The sequence below is a fragment of the Gadus morhua genome, chromosome 3 (assembly GCF_902167405.1).
Source record: "Gadus morhua chromosome 3, gadMor3.0, whole genome shotgun sequence".
Taxonomy (NCBI): domain Eukaryota; kingdom Metazoa; phylum Chordata; class Actinopteri; order Gadiformes; family Gadidae; genus Gadus; species Gadus morhua.
Genome location: NC_044050.1, coordinates 9,301,578 through 9,322,352, shown reverse-complemented (window position 1 = coordinate 9,322,352; position 20,775 = coordinate 9,301,578). Strand labels below are relative to the sequence as shown.

The 20,775-nt window shown below is 45.8% G+C and overlaps 1 protein-coding gene across 1 annotated transcript in view; it reads right to left on the bottom strand.

The window, feature by feature from the left end:
- Window positions 1-851: 851 nt before the first annotated feature.
- Window positions 852-20,775, bottom strand: part of LOC115540459 (complement C3) — a 32,896-nt gene continuing 12,972 nt past the window's right edge. Inside the window, exons 19-43 of the mRNA XM_030351758.1 lie at window positions 18,253-18,594; window positions 17,896-18,061; window positions 17,538-17,623; window positions 13,568-13,707; window positions 11,312-11,521; window positions 11,128-11,188; window positions 10,773-10,856; window positions 10,455-10,658; window positions 10,294-10,369; window positions 9,914-10,073; window positions 9,357-9,461; window positions 8,666-8,819; window positions 8,047-8,210; window positions 7,581-7,736; window positions 6,825-6,884; window positions 6,599-6,689; window positions 6,011-6,062; window positions 5,705-5,792; window positions 3,741-3,830; window positions 3,476-3,581; window positions 2,603-2,692; window positions 2,356-2,439; window positions 2,165-2,245; window positions 1,750-1,888; window positions 852-1,267 (exon numbers count right to left, since the gene is read on the bottom strand). Coding sequence (XP_030207618.1) covers window positions 1,123-1,267; window positions 1,750-1,888; window positions 2,165-2,245; window positions 2,356-2,439; window positions 2,603-2,692; window positions 3,476-3,581; window positions 3,741-3,830; window positions 5,705-5,792; window positions 6,011-6,062; window positions 6,599-6,689; window positions 6,825-6,884; window positions 7,581-7,736; window positions 8,047-8,210; window positions 8,666-8,819; window positions 9,357-9,461; window positions 9,914-10,073; window positions 10,294-10,369; window positions 10,455-10,658; window positions 10,773-10,856; window positions 11,128-11,188; window positions 11,312-11,521; window positions 13,568-13,707; window positions 17,538-17,623; window positions 17,896-18,061; window positions 18,253-18,594 — 3,134 coding nt within the window. The 3' untranslated portion in view covers window positions 852-1,122. The remainder of the gene's footprint in view (window positions 1,268-1,749; window positions 1,889-2,164; window positions 2,246-2,355; window positions 2,440-2,602; window positions 2,693-3,475; window positions 3,582-3,740; window positions 3,831-5,704; window positions 5,793-6,010; window positions 6,063-6,598; window positions 6,690-6,824; window positions 6,885-7,580; window positions 7,737-8,046; window positions 8,211-8,665; window positions 8,820-9,356; window positions 9,462-9,913; window positions 10,074-10,293; window positions 10,370-10,454; window positions 10,659-10,772; window positions 10,857-11,127; window positions 11,189-11,311; window positions 11,522-13,567; window positions 13,708-17,537; window positions 17,624-17,895; window positions 18,062-18,252; window positions 18,595-20,775) is intronic.

Below are 20,775 nucleotides of genomic sequence, written 5' to 3'. Positions count from 1 at the left end.
ATCGGTCCTCTTCAACAAAGAAGGAAGCCCTCCAGACAAGCATCTGGACTGAAGGCCAGTAACCACGAAGGAGGCAAGACACAGAAAGCCACTTTGCTCACTCATCTTTAAGAAGGCACAGTAGAATTATCCTGAGGCGGATCCACCAAACCACACGAAGATAGGTAGCGCATAGAATGAGGAAAAGATACGGGCATTCTAGGTCATCCTGCAGATAAAACACACACACGCACGCACGCACGCACAATTGTAAAAAAAATAAAGGGCACCTGTTACAAGCCTGGGGAGATCTTTATTACTTTCATGACAAAAAACAAATCTACATATATATATAATATACACATGTAGTCTTATGTATTTATTAGGGCCCGACCGATATTGATTTTTGAGTGTCGATGCCGATGCCGATTATTTTCAGAGAAAAATTACGATTATGATTTAATCGGCCGATTTATAAAAAAAAAAAAAAAAAGCATAAAAAACATAGTTTTTGATACCTTAAATATACTTTAAACACTTTTGACGAATATGTGAATTGAATGCAGAACCTTTGAGTGTTTTAGAATACATTTACAGTCAAAAATGAGTGTAATGTAAAATGTAAAATAACCAACTAACTCTCTCAATGTGCTGCGCTCGTGAGCAGTGACTAACACGTGCGTGCTGAGCAGTATGGTCTCACCGTTAGAGTCTACAGTATAACAAATTAACATGGCCTGGGACCTAAAGAAAAACAGGCACAACATGCTCAAACAACGCGTCTTGTGTACATTGGTGAGGTGAGCGCGCTGCCTGAGCGAGCATGCTTTCATGTTGTACGGTAAAATTCGATCTCCTCTTTTTTACTCCAGCTAAAGTTGTTAGTTAGCAAGGCGAGTAGGAGCGCAATCTGCAGGATACTAAGCGCAATAACATTTATTAAAATTTTTTTTTCAAAAAGGCTATAATCGGCCGATTAAATGGGCAGGCCGATAAATCGGTCGGGCCCTAGTATTTATGAGTAACTAAAAAACCTTTTGACCAATGATAACCGATTCAAAACACATTGTTACAATCAATGTCAGCATGTAGCATGCACATGATTCAACATGGGTCTGCTGCCAGCCATGCGCAGGGTCTGCACTACTGCCGGCACCCATTGATGGACAGATCCCTGGCAGCCGCCTCCAGGACGGTACACTTGGCCTGCAAGGCTGCGTCGCTGGTGCACTCCGCCTCGGACGGCCAGCGTTCCACCCACGTCTTCTTGCCCAGCATGTAGACGAAGCTGCAGACAGAGGTCACACACACAGCGGCCTTATACCCCTATTCCACTAACACAGAACGGGAGCCGCTCTGCTTCGTGCACCTCATTTAGAACCGTTCAGGTCGTTTCGGGTCAACGTTTTTTTATTTTTATTGTGGTTTCGGATCTTGAGGAAGCTGGGTTTGGAACAGAAGAGCGTGCTACTACCGGTAGGCATTGTGCATCACACTGGCTTGATCACAATAGTTTCGCTCAGACGGGTGGGGACGCGGGCTGGTGCGCTAAAAAGCACCATGGTTACAAGAATCCTGAACTGAGCTAGTTGAAGAACCAGAGCATATTTGGTGGCAAAGGGCTATTTGTGATTTATTTTCCATCATCATCATCATCATCATCATCAACATCTTTTAATACTATTTACCCAATAGTAATTTATCCTCTTTAGTCCAAAGCCACTCAGTGATATCTTGATGGAGTGTAAAGTATAAACCAGAGGGACGCACCCGGTGTCAGTGTGCCACAGGTCCGCCTTGGGGCCCATGATGAAGTAGTGGGAGCCCTGCTGCAAGTGCAGGTGGTCTCTGCAGCCTCCATGCGACATAAACAGTCTGCTCACGCCATCTGCCACGTCAGGCTCCAGGCCTGCAGAGTAAGGTAGAGAAGGCTAATGTATTTATATAGCACCCTTAAACAGACAGCAGTTCATTCTTGTCTGCCTCACATGACTTGTGAGGACCCCGGTGTGAGAGGACCCCCGTCACAGTTTGTGTAAGGACCCCGGTCACAGTGTGACCCTGTATAACCTATATAGCATCCTTAAAGTCATTCTTGTCTGACTCAAATTACTTGTGAGGACACTGTCATGGTGCGTGAGGACCCCGGGTCATAACTAATGAGCTCCCAGTCATGGTTGCTTACCAAGTTTGATAACCTGTGTGATCTCCATCTCATATCTATCATAGTAGCTCTGGTTGACACTCAGTACCTTCACCTTATACACTGGAAGTAAGAGAACACAACAAAGCTTATGGTGCAACGTGATCATTTACAGATTATTGTGATTGAGATGAGGCGGTAATGTTCCAGAGAATGCTAATGTTATACTGTACCATAGTGCAAACTCTCGCAGGCCTGCGTCGTCCGATTGTTCACAGGAATGGTTTCACTGTCACTCTTTGAAACACAGCAGTCACCTAAGCATTGCAAACGTATTTTTTTGTAGTACACACAGATACTTGATATTAAATAGGATGTAATATAGTAGTAGTATTTACAAGTAATGCAGTACATAAGGTTACACGCAAAGAGTGCCAATGGTAGGTGGAAGAAAGGGGGGTGGGGGGGGTAAAGCCTCACCCTGTGTGCAACGGCAGACATCGTTCCTGCAGATCTGACTGAGGGCTTCCTTGTCCTCGGGGGGGCTGTACGTCCGGCTGCACCGGTGGTCTGCCAGCACAGGGTCAATCACGGTTGGCTTAGCAAAACTATGGCTTTGTTTCCACACTTCATCACACTGGTTAGCATACTACTTTGCAATACCTGTAATTCTAAGGTCAAGGCATACTTACCAAACGGGTTTATTTCTTTGAAATAATCGACTGTGACAGGATTAACTTTAATTTATATAATGTTTGAAACATCTTCTGTGGGCGTTTGAGGGCAATTCTCTCCAGTATACCTGATGTCAGTTATTATGTGACACGTCATAAATACTACCATGTATTCAGGTAGTTCAGAGCTGTGTTCCACTGCGTGTGCGCCACATAGCCAGGGCAATCATAACCCAAATAGGTTCTATGATAATAATACATCTCCTCTAAGAGATCTCTATATCATCTAGATCAGTGGTTCCCAATGTCCATTGATCTTAGTGGCACCACGTTCGCAAAATAAATGTGTTTCAACCAACTGAAAGTTGTGAGGTTAGAGATAGTTACCGAAATTGTTCAAATGTATTTATATATCCGAATTGTAGTTCTCATTTATTTATCTACCTGGGATGTAGTTCACATGTATTTATCTACCTGGGTTGTAGTTCACATGTTTTTATTAACTTGGCTGGTAGTTGACATGTATTTGTCTTCCTGGGTTGTAGTATTCCCCAATCTAGGTTGTATTTCATATGAATTTCCCCACGTGGGTTGTAGTACCAATCTTTTTCCTAACAGTTTTTTGGTTCACATGGATTCCCCCTACCTCAGTTGCAATTGCAGTTGTAAATTCCTTTACCTGGGTTGTAGTACTCGTAGACTGTCACAGAGGAGGGCTGGAGGAGGCCCACCTTGAAATTCTGCTGAAGCCTGAATATGAGGATCTCTGGCTCCCTGTGGGAGACCTGAGGAGAGCATCATTTAAATGCAATTCAGCGGAAGAAGAGCCCAGGTCATTCAGTATATACGAGTAATTGCATTGTATATCATGGACTAGTAACACATTGATCGTATAGTCAAGTGTAAGAACATTAAATCTAATGACAGCTATGTGGCGCTCTCACCTTGAAGAGGTGGATGATGAGAGAGCCTCTATCGCTCAGGTTGTCCACCACCTGGAAGTTATTGATGTAGCGGTCCACAGAGTTGCTGAGCTGGAAACACAAATACAAACATTAGGGATGGAATGGTCAGTTGGATATGCGTTGAGATACGCTGCCTGGATTTTTACTGTGTTTTGCGACCGTGTGTACTGAGTATATGATCTCTGCATTCACAAACGGACAAATTGTTGATGTGGTTCAGTCCTGGCTTTAGTGCATTTAAGTTTTATATTATTTTATGTTTGCTGAAATTTGTTCATGGCAGATATCTTTTTAGACATTTAAATGACCTATATTTAGGACTAGGGCTGTAACGATACGCGTATCAAACCGAAAATCGCGATACTCAAAGCCACGAACCTGTCTCGCGGTGTGAGAAGGCAGAAGCGCGATATGCCCTTTCTAACTCTTTGGTCAAATTGTCCGATTGAAATTTGCTAATAATTTGTCTAAATAATAGTCTGCCGACAGCGCCCCCTCCTATCGATGCCGTAAATATGTGACGAGATGCCCTCTCTGTGATCACAGCTCTCCGTGGCTACGGAGGATTGCATTTCTCCACAGCCGTCGAAGTCCTCATATGCGATATGTACGACATTTATCCAGAGTGGGCCAAGCGCGATCCTGTGTGATCCTGTCTCTATTGTTTTGTGTGATTTGACTGGCAGTTTGTCTGCTTATAGGTCGGAATGAAGCGGCCACCGCTTATTGACAGGATGGGTACTTTATTCTACCGGACTCGTTCGCTTCTTCACTAGACACACGCGCTACCGCTCGCTCTCCTCGCTCGTCCACTCACTCGCTGACGTCACTCACACACGCATACGCACACTGCCATTCTCGCGCATACACGTATGCTACTCGTAACACTATGCCTCGTTATTGCGACGTTCATGTTTTTCCTCATCTATTGAAAGTTAGGCTATTAAACATGTTGCATTACGGCCTGATTATGTCATTATTTAAGCTACATAGCCTAATAAGAAGCGCTAATAAGGATATTTGAATAAACCAACCAAACAGTTAAAGGGGCCCTATTATGCCTACCAGCAAAAAGCATCCTCCAACTGCAATCTTTGGTTATTTCTTTATTAATTTAGCTATACTTTAATAGTATTCTTTCGGTTCAAATCTGTTCAGTGTTCCAAATTATTTGTTATTAAATGTTACATTAAGATAATTGGTATTTAAGTGTTGTTTAAATAAAATGCTTTTTAAATTTAAAAGAATCGTGGGATGTATCGAACCGTGGGACAAAAATCGTGATACAAACCGAATCGTGAATTTGTGTATCGTTACAGCCCTATTTAGGACACTTAACCCTTGGGGTTAACCACATATTCCTTTAAGTGTCTGTAAGGGTATCAGTCTGCAGTTTACTCCAGGTGGAGGAAGGGACTCTGCTCACCCTGGTGTCCTGGCCAAGGCCCTAACCTGGCTCTTGTACCAACATGGCCCCCCAATCATCTCCTGCTCTTCTAATTGGATAGCTTCATTCTGCACTTCTGCAGTGTGAGAGCCAGTGTGCATGTTGAGTGTAGGTAGGAGATGCACGCAGGAGATGATGTGTGATGTCGTCCCCCCCCCCCCCCCCCACACACACACTATACACAAACACTATATGTGAAGCACTTTGATTGCCAATTTGGTGGTAATTACGTGTATTTTACCCTTCATTTTATCTCATGTTATTATTATCATTTGATCTGCATCTTACCAATTATTAACTTGAAGCATTTGCCATGAACAATACGATAGAACGATACGATAGAGGTAACAGGCAGGTAGAATCAGCATTCCAAGAAGTAAACAGTAGGTACAATTCACATAATTACCACCAAAAACAGGGCGTAAACTGTCAGGTTACCAATTCTTATTAGTATGGAGGTTCCCTAGGATCATCGCCCATCTTCCCTGTGCATTACCATCTCCAGGTCAGAGTTGTCTGGGGTGAAGCCTGTGGGAAGGCTGATGTCCAGAACCACCATTCTGACGTCTCTGGGTGCCAGGGCCCTGGGGACACGGGTTAGTGGATTGAAGCAGGGTCCTTTTTAAACGTTGAATACAAATAAGGTCAAGAAAGCGGCTCGACATTAAAGGGGAGTAGTCGTAGTAGAAGTTGCACAGCAGCAGTAGAAATAGTAGGAGTAGTAATAGTGGTGGTAGTAGTAGTTGTACTAGTAGTTGTGGATGTAGGTGTAGTAGTATTATGCTAACATCATTTGTGGTACCTTACGCGGATGGTGATCTGGTAAGACTTTATAACATCCGCTGGAGGCTTCTCTATAAAGGAAGAGGAGAACACATGTTATGTTCTTGCTTGACCTGTGACCTTCGACCTTGATTCCCATGACCCAGTACCCCCTGACACGGACAGCAGTCAGTAGTTTAGGTTCCAGTGATATGGCCAGCATGTTATTATGTATTAAATGACTTCACGAAATCCATAGTAAAACAGAGAATATAAATAGACGTATGTTTAATATTTGTCATTACATTCTATTTGTTAAACCTTACTCTATTTTGACTTTCTTTTCTAACCTTAACAGAGCAATTGTGAAAACTTCAGAACCCAGTTAACGTTTGTTCTGAAAATTTAACTGACCATAAAATCGTCTTAACATATAAACGTCACAGAAATCCCATTTTACACAAGACTAGGTTCAGTTCAACAAACCACCCCGTACAATGCTGGGATACTTTGATGGGCTTTTGATGTATCTGTCATAGGTCATAGATAGTGGTCATACCCGTATCGACGTATCGCGTCATAGCTGATTAGAGACATCTCTAGCATTCAGGGTGAAGAGCAGACCTACCGCTGGATTCTTCTGTAGCCACCTCCAGCTCAAAGTGCGGACACAGGCTCTTCTCCTCCACTTCATGGAGTTGGTTGTAGAACGTCACCAACTGGGGTCAAAGTGCACCGATTTAGGTGAGTCTTAACGAGCACAAGGTCAAATATAAAAAATGGTGACATCTAGGCTGTATCAACAATAACGTGATGAAGCAGAAATTGAAGTTTCCTTCCAAGAAGATGGTTACCTCCAGGATTCCCTGTCCATTCCCCTGCGCCTCCACCTCAAACTCCTGGTCCAGGGGTGCCTTGCAACACAGCAGAGATGAAGAACATGAGACTATACTATACCCTTACTATTACTTAACCATCACTATTACTGTAATTAACTATTCTATTACTATTACTGTCCATTACTATACACTTTTATTACTGTACCTTACTAACGCTATACTCCTAGTACTGTTGCTATACTTTTACAATTGCTATTGCTGAACTTTACTATTACTATACTCTTACTATTGCTGAAATGTACTATTAATATACACTTACTATTACTTTACTCTTACTTTTACTGCACTATTATTATAACTACACTATTACTGTGCTTCACTATTACTATAATCTTAATATTACTATGCTTACTATTACTGGACTATCTGGCCTCCAACTCAAACTCCCAGTCAAGTGGTGCCTAGCAACACCGCAGTGATGAGAATACTATAGAATACACAGTCTTAACCTCAACAACTTGTGTACGTGTTTTACAGGCGCTTCTGTTGAAGTCTGCGATAGTTTCCACCAATTGACACACATGGAAAGTCAACCATGTTAGGGTTAGTTCAAGTTCAGTACAGTTCAACCTGTACTGTCTACAGTCTATGTGTGTTACACGTGCAGTTCTTTACCTGCTTTACTATTATAGAGCTACACTAAAGAAAACACAATTTAAATCGATTCTGAACGTTTTGGAACGCCAGGACCGTCTCCAGCCAGAGCCTCACCCTGGAAGAGCGCGCCACATAGGAGGTTTGGGGTTCAAAGTGGTAGCGCAGGTCGGTCCGGCCAGGGACCTTGAGGTCCACCTGCAGGCTGACGTCCCGGTCAGCGGCCCGTTTGAGGAGGTACTCTGAGAGGGCCTGCAGAACCACCATGGTGGGCTGGTGGGGGGGGGGGGGGGGGGGGAGTAACAGAGAGCAGCAGAACACAGAACAGACCCGAGGGAGAGAGGACATGGGTAGGCAGTGAGTTTCGGCCGCGCTCTTGTTTTGTAGTGCTCTGGCGGTTCCCAAACTGGGAAAGCATTTTTTTCGTGGGGTAAAATAAGCGACACGTGCTCATGAAATTGTTAAACCAATGGGAATGGGAATTGACAAAGTGGAAAACCAGATTGGTTCGCTATGCGACCCAACAGGAAGTGGTCCTGAACATATATAGGGTAGAGGGCCCTAGGGTGGGGGCGGGGCTTACTTGTGTGGACCCGTAGCCCCCACCCCTCCGTCGCTTGCTGTTTAGCCAGTTGAAGGGCATGACGGCCTCATCCAAGTGGCCGCCCTCAAGCAGGGCAAGCAGGCCGTAGCCGGTGGCCTCCAGCGAGAAGAGAGGACTCTCACTGTCAGCCCAGTAGCTCCCCTCTGGAGGGGGGAGAGAGAGAGAGAGAGAGAGACATTAAAGCGAGAGACAGAGAGAGAGAGAGACATTGGAGCGAGAGAGAGAGAGACATAAGAGCGAGAGATTGAGAGAGAGAGAGACATTAGAGCGAGAGAGAGACATTAGAACACGAGAGAGAGAGATAAGAGTGCGAGAGAGAGACATTAGAGCAAGAGAGTGAGAAATTAGAGCGTGAGAGAGAGACATTAGAGCGAAAGCGAGAGAGAGACATTAGAGCACGAGAGAGAGAGACATTAAAATGAGAGTGTGCGCAAGAGAGAGAGAGAGCGAGAGTGAGAGAGAGAGAGAGAGACAGACATTAGAGCCAGAGAGAGAGAGAGAGAGAGAGAGACATTCGAGCAAGAGAGAGAGAGACATTAGAGCCAGAGTGAGAGAAAGAGAGAGAGAGATATTAGTGCCAGAGTGAGAGTAAGAGCACCTGAAACAGCGTTGAGGAGGGGAGTGATGGGGTTGTAGCTCGGGTCTTTCCCCAGCAGCGTCAGGGCGTAGGCGGAGATGGCCACTGTGTAGGGCCTCTTCAGTGGCCTGGACAGCTCCCTCTTCAGGTAGTTAGCTGCGTTGTGGTAGGCGGTCTGCAGACAGCAGACTGGTATTAGCACCTCAACCTAGTATCTCTACATCGTCTACTGACACATCTGCTACAATGAGATAGTCATGTATTATCCTGAAAGAGGAGAGACGCAGTACACAAGACCCAACACAACACACGGGGGTCAACACAACACAACACAAGCCTCCTGAAGACATAGACACATTAAAGAGAGTTCCTGGCTGATTGGTTAACTTGAGTGATTGTGTCCAAGGATGGGAGGGGCTGGGAGTATTAGTGGTAACCGTGTGTGTGTGTGTGTGTGGGTGTGGGTGTGGGTGTGGGTGTGTGTGTGTGTGTGTGTGTGTGTGTGCGTGTGTGTGTGTACTGTCATAGTGGTGCTATAGACAGTGTGTCTGCCAACCGGTACTAATTTTCGATAGCAGTATGTATTAGAGCTTGCACTAAAAATATATGTGGTAGATAAGAAAACGAAATTGTTCGTCACATGATGATAACGACCAAACAGCAGCCACGTCGTCCATGGACCAATGGGTTACCATGCCGACCGGGCCCTCACCTCAGAGATCCCGCCGCAGCTGATCTCGGCCTTCCTTGCCTGGGCGAGGGCGATGACCACGAAGGCTGTCAGTGTGGTCTTGGCCTCGCTGCCTAGGAGACCACCCTAGCAACGAATGATGGGGGAGGAAGAGGCTTAGACCGTGAATTCGATTTTACGAACACACACACACAAACTTTGTCTTGTAAGTGTCTTGTAAAAAGAGAAGTAGAAATACACAAGAAACAGAGACACAGCAAGACCATATCTACAAGCCCCAATATGTGTGTGTGTGTGTGTGTGTGTGTGTATGTGTGTACCATCATGGTGGCAATGTAGGCAGTGTGTGTTTGTGTGTGTGTGTGTGTGTGTGTGTGTGTGTGTGTGTGTGTGTGTGTGTGTGTACTGTCATGGTGGTGCTGTAGACAGTGTGTGTGTGTGTGTGTCTGTGTGTGTGTGTGTGTGTGTACCGTCATGGTGGTGCAGTAGACAGTGTGTGTGTTTGTGTGTGTGTGTACTGTCATAGCGGTGCTATAGACAGTGTGTGTGTTTGTGTGTGTGTGTGTGTGTGTGTGTACCGTCATGGTGGTGGTGTAAACCGGGTTATCCTCCCTGAAACCTCCGTCGTGCTCCTGCTTTTCATTGAGCAGGTAGAGCAGTGCTCCACACACCTGCTGCTGCTCCACCCTCACCAGGGAGTAGGCCATGGAGAACACCTTCACTACAAACGCTGTGATCCTGGGACATTCAGGGAGCAGGGATATAATGCAGTGTTCCCCAACATGTGGGTCGGGGGCCCCCTAGGGCTGGCCAGATGGGCAAATATGGTCGTGGGAGAGTGCTGATATACAAGTTGAGTCATTTAGCTCTTGAAAAGGAACTGAGCAGAGGGCTGTTGTTTAAAGCTGAAACTGGTTGCAGGATGAAGAGAGGAGTGAATGTATTGTTAATAACGCACCATGTACTAGTGCCTTCCTTCCTGTAGGGGGGGTAAGAGCCGTCACTTTTACGATAAGCCAGCTGTTTCTCATAGCCTGGAAAGACACAAAGTCATCCTTCATCAAAATAAGAGGGAAATACTTTCTATCTCTCAATCCATCCAGTGACCACCGACCCTACCTTTGGTAATGTAGCCGATTGCCTCCACCCTGCGCTGCACGCCCACGCTCTCCCAGCCGTGGGTGGAGTCCAGGTAGAGGGTGGCGATGAGGGGCAGGGTGATGCCGGCCAGGTTCTGCTCCACACAGCCCCCAGGCATGCGGATCAGGGAGGCCAGGGAGTCGTCGCTGATGGAGTTATCGATGCTGTCGGCAAGCACGCTGCCTGGGGGAGGAGGAAGAGTTAATTAGTGCAGAAGTTGAGATGAAAATGTTCATGAAAAAGGATGAAACAAAAGTCAATGTTATTAGGTGCTTGGGGATGTTTGGGGGGGCTGACCTCTGATGTTAATGAAGGTTAGAGGAGAGGAGTTGGGAACCACGGACTCCAGCTGCACCTTGCCCGGATGGATGTTCTGGGTTCCTGTTGAGAAGAAACAGCAGTGAAGCCAGCCAGGGCCTTTGATTTGTAGCTCACTTTGGAGAGTGTGTTTGGTTGATGGCTTGTTGAAGCAGCCTCACCTGGCCTGAGTCAGAATTATTAGACTCTGGGGCTAGGTGAGGCTGCATACCGGTGGTGCAACCAATACATTGCTTTATTATTATCTTTTGCTATATGGTGGTCAACATTCTCCTTTATATGCTAGTATTGCTGTTTGAGAGGCTAATGGAAAACAGTGTCTGAATTATCTTACCTCCATGAGCAGAAGGGTCCAACACAAAACTGCGGACAAGTGTCTTCTGCACTCCCTCCAGCTGTGGAAAGGAATGGCTTCGTTAGGAAGCAGTTAGGAAGCAGTAAACAGGACGCACTAGGTTTGACACTTGAAACAAACACAACTTGAACCGTGAAAAAGTCTGTAACAGGAAGTGACTGACCACCACCCGAAGTATCTTCTCAACGCGGTCTCCGCCCATCAAGTCCCGTCCCAACACCATCACCTGCACAGGAAGCTTTCCCACCACCAGGGGCACTAGCGTGTAGGGCACCACCACTGTCCCGCCTGCCGGCAGATCCACTTCCTGTGTGTGTTGCTCACTGAAGGCAACGCTGCATATGCCCTCTGTCACCATCAAGACCACCCTCACCTGTGACGGAGAGGTCGGGGGGCATAGGATTCTGAAGATGCACCTTTAAGCCCCATTCACGCATTGTTTCTGGTAAATGACTGGGATAACATTGCAGGCGCCACTAGTGATTTAAACACACAACTAGCAGATGGTGCTTATGCAACGTTGAGGATGCCAGCCGACATACAATTTGCGGGCTTTATTATCTGATATTAACATTAGATCACTCAGTAGCGTCTAATTAAAATAGACATCCAAAAAAAAAACATCAGGGTATCATTACTGTGTTCACATCAAAAGAGAGGCAAATATTAGCCCCGGGTTTGCTATTGCGAGCAAGTGTCTTGAAGACTATTGAAGGAGGAAGGGCTCTCTTGTGAACGTCAACGTTTCTTTCCGCCAATTCATTCTCAACCATGGCCAAGATAACCACTATTGCAAGTCTTTACTTGGTGGAAATAGAAGTAATGTCGTGTAACCAAACGCCGTTGTTTATGGGTTCATAATATCTCCCGGAATGCACACATCTTTTGGCCGTGATATTATACATTATATTATATTATAAAAATATTATAAAGCCCTGGGAGTCCGCCAATGCCTATAAACGTTCTCCTCCATGTTGGCACTCAATCTGGAATCCAGGGAGTGAACACCGATATGCTATCCCGATAAAGCAGAACTTTGTGTTTGCACGAGTAAAATCACACGAAATCCATATCAATGCGATGTTTGTGCCGCGCCATTCATCAAATTTCTCGGGCTTTTCTAGCTAAAAATTCGCCTCTATTTGCATCTTTGCATTAAAGGTTGGGTATGGAATTCTCTTTTTGGCCATTTTTGCAAAATTACTTGAAATCCTTATCATAACCCACTTACAGCCACTGAGTTAGAAGTACTGACATGAAAATTAAACAAGTCAATCATCTGTGGAACAGGCAGGGCTCGAAAAACTCCAGCCAATTATTTCCAGACCCACCGAGTGGCATTGGACAGTAAGTACGTCAATCAAACGGTCGTACTGCACTCCCGCTCCCCGTGCGACCCCTTCGTGCACGTACTCAAAGCTCGTGACCCAAAGCAAGCTTCTGTTTGATTTTATCCTGCGGTAGCTACTGGAGCTAGCTAACTAGCTAATGGCTCGCTCTCGCGCATCAGTGTTCGCTCGTGCATTGCGCTCGTGCATTGCGCTTCCATGTACTTGGAATGGGTGGAGTCAGAGTCAGCGTTGAAGGAGAGGGGGTAGGACCAATTGAGTTGTGTATTTTCAAAATCTGTTGGCGTTCGCAAATCCCATACCCAACCTTTAACTTAGTGGCAATTTGCACCATGCCCTTATTTTTGTGTGAACGCACCTTTAGACTGAATATGTGAAATGAGCTTTAATGTGCTTTGTCAAAATAAAACAGTTGTGGGATATAGTTTTCATTAAAGAACAGAAGGATAGACTACGAAAAAAAATAGGGAAATAAGATTGCAGTGTCGTTTTAACATCTTCTGTGATGTTATCGTGTTCTGCATTTTGCTATCGGGTTTTATTGTGTTACTGTTCTGTGTTAAATGTTTATGATCTATTACAAATAATAATAATAATGAATCGATAAATATGTGCTTTGTGCTTTGAACTTGTATTGAACTGTATCTGTACTGTATTTTAGAATGTTATGCACTGTTTATGTGTGCATTGCTGTTCTGTTTATTTTATTTGGGTGCGTTTTTTCATGTTAGCATGTTTTGTGGTGTTAGCGTTTTTTAATGTTATCATTCTTTGAGGTATTAGCCTGTTCTGTGCTGAGAGCATGGTAATGTGGTGTTAGCGTGTTCTGTGGTATTAGTGTGTGTTCTGAGGTGGGAGCATGTTCTTTTATCTTAGCATGTTGTTGTGGTATAAGCCTGTTCTGTGTGTTCTGTTGTGTGATTCAAGCGTGTTCTGGTATACGACTGTTTCTTAAGGTGTAAAGCAAACTTGTTATAAGCTTTGTATGTCAGCGGGATCTGAGTTTCTATCATGTTGTACAGCGTTTTTCTCTTGCTGTGTACTGTAAGGGGGTTCTACAGAGCCCTTACGTGTAATCTCTGTTGTCCATAGTTACGGAGCACAGCTTTGATCTGGATCTGCTCATGGCGGGCCACAGAGTAAGGCAGCTTCAAGTCCACAAAGAACTTCTTCCAGGCTTTCACGTTGTAAGGCTTGGCCACACAGAAGCCTGAGGATCAAATTACGTTAGTGTCAGTGAGTGGGTGAGTGAGTGAGTGAGTGAGTGAGTGAGTGAGTGATAGATAGATATTTAGATATAAACCACTGTTTTTTTAATTTGTGTGAATAAAAACAAGAAAACAAGAGAAAATAGTGGATGAGAGAATTAGTGGGTGTGTGAATGGGTGAGTAGTGGAACTACTCGTCTTGAAGCATCTCAGGCCTATGGTCAGGCCGTACCTCGATCCCCTCCAGTTCGCCTACCAGCCCCGGATTTGAGTTGAGATGCCATCATCTACCTGCTGAACCACGTCTACGCCCACCTGGACAAGCCAGGGAGCACGGTTGACAAGGTGACGACGATGCTGGACGATCCCCCCCCCTTGTGTCCTGGATTGGGGATTACCTCACTGGCCGACCACAGTACGTGCGCCTGCGGCACTCTGTGTCGGATGCGGTGGTCAGCAACACCGGGGCCCCACAAGGGACTGTCCTCTCTCCTTTCCTCTTCACCCTTTGCACCACAGACTTCAGCTACCAGACAGAGTCTTGACATCTTCAGAAGTTCTCTGATGACTCTGCTGTCGTTGGTTGCATCAGTAATTGTGAGGAGGCTGAATACAGGGCTGTGGTGGACAACTTTGTCACATGGTGTGAGCAGAACCCCCCGCAGCTAAAAACTAAAACCAAATAGCTGGTGGTGGATCTGAGGAGATCCAAGAAGACACCAATGACCCCAGTTTCCATCCTGGGTCATAACGTGGACATCGTTGAACACTACAAATATCTGGGGGTGTCCATCGATAACAAACTGGACTGGACTAAGAACACTGAAGTCCTTTACTAGAAGGGCAATAAACACGTGTTGTTTACATTCCAAAGATCTGGCTTTCCTTGGCTCTGTATGGACCAAGCTTTAAGCCTGAAACTAATGGGTGAGTGACTTAGAACCATGAGTCCATAACTCTCTCTCTCTCTCTCTCTCTCTCTCTCTCTCTCTCTCTCTACCTCTCTCTCTCTCTCTCTCTCTCTCTCTCTCTCTCTCTCTCTCTCTCTCTCTCTCTCTCTACCTCTCTCTCTCTCTCTCTCTCTCTCTCTCTAACAATCTCTCTCTCTCTCTAACAATCTCTACTTCTCTCTCTCTCTCTCTCTCTCTAACAATCTCTATCTCTCTCTCTCTCTAACAATCTCTACCTCTCTCTCTCTCTCTCTCTCTAACAATCTCTACCTCTCTCTCTCTAACAATCTCTACCTCTCTCTCTTTCTCTCTAACAATCACTACCTCTCTCTCACAGTCTACCTTTCTCAAAACCTCTCTCTCTCTCTACCTGTATCTTGGTATGAGTCTCTCTCTCCACTTCATATACCTTTTCATTTTACATTGAATCTCTCTCTCTCTCTCTCTCTCTCTCTCTCTCTCTCTCTCTCTCTCTCTCTCTCTCTCTCTCTCTCTCTCTCTCTCTCTCTCTCTCTCTCTCATTACCTCTCTGTTAACAATCTCTACCTCTCTCACACTCTACCTTTCTCCTAACCTCTCTCTCTCTACCTGTATCTTTGAATGAGTCTCTCTCTCCACTTCATATACATTTTCAAGGTCTCTCTCTCTCTCTCTGATTGAGCGGAAGGAGCGAGTTTTGCCGAGCGTGTGTGAGAGTGATTTTGAGAAGTTTTTGCGAACTTTTTTCATAGTTTTTTTCGGTAAATGTTGTAAATATTATTGAATGAAAGGTTTTGCGAGGTGTTTGGTGGGTTTTGGTGTTACTTTGGGGTGTTTTTTCGCGATCGACCAGCGGCCGCTGGTCGGTGCGCCTGGAGTATGGCGGCGTTCGGGGAGCTCAGCCGCAAGCAGGGGCGCCGAAAAGGGGGGGTAAAGGAGACGGATTCTAGGGGCCCATGATGGAGGGGGGCCCAGAGAGGCCCCTAATGATGATGAAATTATAATACAGAAAAAAAAATGACACTAAGTTTCATTCTTTTCATGGGGCCCAAAATCCCTAGCGGCGCCCCTGGCCGCAAGCATGGCTTCAAGATCTCCAACACCTTCCCGTGTTAATGGAGGATGCAGTCTGGCAGTGGCAGATGTTGTCGGGCACAGCAGCATCAGGTCCACGGCCCGGATGAACGGAGGGGTCGTTATTTTTGTGGACAGCGTGGCCAAAGCAAACAATTGGTGGAATCGGGGATTGTTGTGAAGGATTTGTTTGTGTCCGTGTCTCTGCTTACAACGCCGGCAGCGAGGATTACTATCTCTAACATCCCTCCGTTCATCGGCGACGAGGTTCTGGTTCGGGAACTATCGAGGCACGGGAAAATAGTGTCTGCAATCAGAAAGCTGCCGTCGGGATGCAAGTCTCCCCTGCTGCGGCATGTAGTGTCACACAGACGGCAAGCGCACATGATTCTGAACAGGAAGGACAGTGAACTGAGTTTAGTTTTTCAATTAAGGGTGGATGACTTTGACTATGCTGTGTTTGTAAACTCTGGAACTCTGAAGTGTTTTGGCTGCGGGAAAGAAGGGCATTTAGTCAGAGCTTGCCCGGGAATAGCCTCCGAAAATCGGGCTGAGCCTGCTGAGGCGATAGCAGCCTCCTCCAAAGATGTGGACACTGTAAAACAGCAGGCTGCAAGCATTGAGATCACAGAAGAAAATGTTGTAACTGCAAAGCGAGTGACCGTGATGGTGGGTTGATGGAGGCGGAAGACAGTAGGTGTAAGGCTCCCCTTCTTAAAAGGAAACAGGCCAGGGAAACCTGTGGCTCTAAAGCAAAGAAAACAGCAGCTAGGGAGGAGCAGACAGAGTCTAGTGGTGAGGAGACAGAGTCTAGTGAGGAGGAGGAGATGGAGGACTATGTAACAGACAGCTAGCCCCTCACTAGTCTGGCTGAACGGAAGTGGACAGCGTCTATTGCCTATCTTCGGATTTCACCGCTACTCCTCCCCTTCCGGTTGCTGGCATTCCCGTATTGTGCTCCCCCTCAAACTCACCGCTGCTGCTTCCCGGGCTTAGCCCCGCCCTAGACGATTGTGATTGGTTTAAAGAAATAAAAACAGGCCCGCCCAGTTTCCCCACGGACAGACGGCTCGAGATGGCGTGGTTCAAGACCATTCTACTTGCTGTAGTTTGGTCTGGCTTTGCGAGACTAGCCCCTCGCTGACTCAACACTGGCCTCTGCTTCAAAGCTGGATGGGATGTACTCAGTACATACATAGTATACTGGTGTTCTTGAAAAAAACAAAAAATAAGAGGAATGTCCAGTATGGTAAATATTTTGCAGACAAAAGAATGCTCTAAAATTTCAGATGAACATCAGAGGGGAGGGAGGTTTCACTGAGAAGGAGTATTACAGATTGAAAAAAATTGAACAGAGACTAGCAAAAGAGCTAAGCAATGTTGCAGATGCAGAGGGTATATAAAACCGTGTGCCTACTGTGTGCTAGCCTGTGTGTCTCTCATAACATCAGCTTTAATGAGTCACTTTAAATTTTCCACTCTCAATGTGATTTTCTTTTACAGCAATAAATTAGACAGCAATAAATAATGCGTTTTAATGAGTGTGTTTATTTAGTTATTTATTATTTATTGCTGTCTAATCTAAAGTCTTTGTTGTCTGTGTTAAAAGGTTTATTGTTGAAGAAAGAAACGGTGAATAAAGTTTTTTTCAAAAATCAAAAGAAAATCTCTCTCTCTCTCTCTCTCTCTCTCTCTCTCTCTCTCTCTCTCTCTCTCTCTCTCTCTCTCTCTCTCTCTCTCTCTCTCTCTCTCTCTCTCTCTCTCTCTCTCTCTCTCTCTCTCTCTCTCTCTCTCTCTCTCTCTCTCTCTCTCTCTCTCTCTCTACCTACCTGTATCGTGGGATGCGCTGATGGCCATGACGCTCCACTCTGTGATGCTGTCTGGGAGGGCGGTCGTCATGGTGATGGAGGCCAGCCTGTATGTCACATGACACGTCAGCATCCCAAACTGGCATCACACCACAGTGGCTTTCACTCCATGAGCAATTCACTGATTGATGGTTAGTGAGTGTGTCTGTTGGATTGCGGATTGACTGGTTGATGGGTCAATTTGTTGATTAGCTGAATGTTTTGTTAGGTGAATGCCTTATTGCTTCAATAAAAATTCTATCTTTGTCCAAAGGTGGCGGGTCTTTGTGCAAAAAGGCGGGGCTTGAAGGCGGGGCTTTGTACAAGGGGGCGGGCTTACCCGTCCCTTCCGTCCGGCGTGTCCGGGAGGCGGACGTCCCGCCACAGCCATGACTCGTAGAACTTGGAGCGCAGGTACACGTCGTACTCCGCCATGTACTCTCCTTCCTCCTCATCATCGTCTTCCACCGTCCACATTGTCCCCGACGCAGGACGTATTTGCCCTCCTACATACAGAAAGTCATTTCACTAACGAGTAGGATTTTTCAGGTAATGCATATAACCCATTTATGTATATATATTTAAATATATGTGCTTATAACATGCTAACCTATGTATAATCGCCATGGAGTTTACATCAATGTCTCATTAATGCATCAGCGGATTAATTCTGTTCCGGGTAATCATGTAACCGTACCAGAGTGTCCACTGTGACCAGGTAGTCCACTGCGACTTGGTGGTCCTATTGGTGGTCCCCTCCAGAATGGTTGGCCAAAGGGGAACCTTAGGGGGGTGGTGGTCGGAGGTGGGGGGGTGGTGGTCGGAGGTGGGGGGGTGGTGGTCAGAGGTGGCGGGGTGGTGGGCCGGCTGGTGTCGAACGACTGGCCGCGCAGGTGGGCGCAGCAGTCGCGGAAGGCGCGTATGCATTCCCAGCCCTCGGTGATGTAGAGCGAGCGCCGCGTGCACGAGTACGGCATGGCCACGTCCCGCAGGCCGGCCTGGCAGCACCGCCGCTGGAGCTCCTCCCGGTACTGCGCCTCTGGAGCAACGGGACCAGGCCTTCAGTACACCTTCACTGTTTGTTCACCCATTCGTACCTGACTCAATGTGTATAGCATGCATGTTCGGAATTAAACTTCCACACTTCCTCCTCCTGTGTGTCAATTTGTTCAGAAAATCCCCTTTTATCCTGGGATGTTTTGATTCTGACTCATATGAATACGTAAGCAGGGGTACTGCGCATTGGCCATGGATGTTGGGGTTTGAAACACACAACCACAAGAATATCCTGCTTTCATATTTCATCATAAGAATATGAATTATTTATTTATGAAGTAATATATAATATTCACATATATATCATAAGTTTATATTTAAAGGTTGTATAGGTGATTTGCTTTTTTGGCCATTTTTGCAAAATTACTTGAAATCCGTATCATAACCCGCTTACAGCCACTGAGTTAGAAGTACTGACATGAAAATTAAACAAGTCAATCATCTGTGGAACAGGCAGGGCTCGAAAAACTCCAGCCAATCATTTCCATTGCCACCGAGTTGCATTGGACAGTAAGTACGTCAATCAAACGGTCGTACTGCACTCCCCCTCCCCCGCGCCCCGCGCGCGACCCCTTCGTGCAGTACTCGTGACCCAGAGCTCGTGACCCAGAGCAAGCTCCTGTTTGTTGTTATCCTGCGGTAGCTACTGGAACTAGTTAATCCACATTTGGACCTAGCAGTAGAAGACAATTTCCATGGCAGACAAGACGCCACCATCCCCACCACCACCACCACCACCACCAGCAAAGAGAAGGAAAACTCTTTTTCAGAGAGTAATTGATAATAAAAACGCTGAAAGAGAAAAACTGAAATCAAGAATAATCCTAGGCGCTGCTTTCGAACGTTGGCGGCAACTGAAGGACGAGAAGGGTCTAAAAACCGATGCTTGTGTGGCGGTTGACCTAGTTTCAAATTTTATACCGTTTATACTCGGTAATACCGGTGTGGAGACGAGTGTATTACTCGGTGTGAAAATGTCCACACCGCGGCAACCCTAGTGAAAACCAGGACTTCCAATACAATTATATGAAACAAACATACATTTTCTAAAAAATACTAATGATTTATGTGACCGTTTAATGTTTATAACATCTGGTCCAACCATTGCAGCGAGAACGTATTCTCAGCAGGGGGTGCTGGGAAAAAAAAAAAACTCAGCCTGCACTAGACTCGCAACTCGTTACATTGATAAAAAAAGATGTATAGCAGCGCAGCTCAATTACACCAGTGCATGCGCGGACAGTTGAAAATCGATCGTTCACATCCAGCTGCTCACAGAACAAGTTTAGCGCACCACCGCTACCCTCACACTTTTTCATATAACCTTTTTTCAGCACTAGGTCATATGAGCATTAAATAAATGCTGCGTCTCAAAATGCCTTGGACAGCAGCGAGGATGACTCGCTTTGCCACGGGCCGAAACAGTTCGGAGCGACCACAGCTAGAGCGAAGACAGCGGGGCAGAGGAGTGTCAGGAATAGTCTTTGGTGTACACATCAGTACGGCCTATTTGCACTACTGTTTAGTGGCAATGCAGTGTTTTATTCGATGCCTTTTTATTTTCGTATATTATTTCAATGAATACAATTTATTTATTCATAAAAAACGGATCTGGTCTTCAAATCTTTTTTCCAAATATAGGTCGTCTTACAATGGGGTTTGTGTTTATATTCGGACCAATACGGTACAGCGGGCGCTCACATGACGTTAAGCATTTCCTGGTGCATAATGTGACGCTTCAGAACCTAAAATCCCGTTTCTCCCCGTTGACACGACAACACATAACCGGCGTTTTCAGAAATCTCCACTTTGGCCGGAGTTTTTAGAAATGATCGTTTTCTGTGATAAGACAGGGCCTCGGACAGGGGGTGTTGCAGCACCCCCAGCACTCCTACTTCCCGCGGTACTGGGTGCAACTTACAGCTGAATGTAGTGCCATGTTGTTAAACGAAAACCTACGCTAGCCTGGCTCGCTCTCGCGCATCTCTGTTCGCGCTCGTGCATGATTGCGCGTCCAGGTACTTGGAATGGGTGGAGTCAGAGTCAGCGTTGAAGGAGAGGGGGTAGGACCATTTGAGTTGTGTATTTTCAAAATCTGCTGGCGTTTCGCAAATCACCTACCCAACCTTTAATATGAAAATTTCTACTATTCATTCGATAAAGC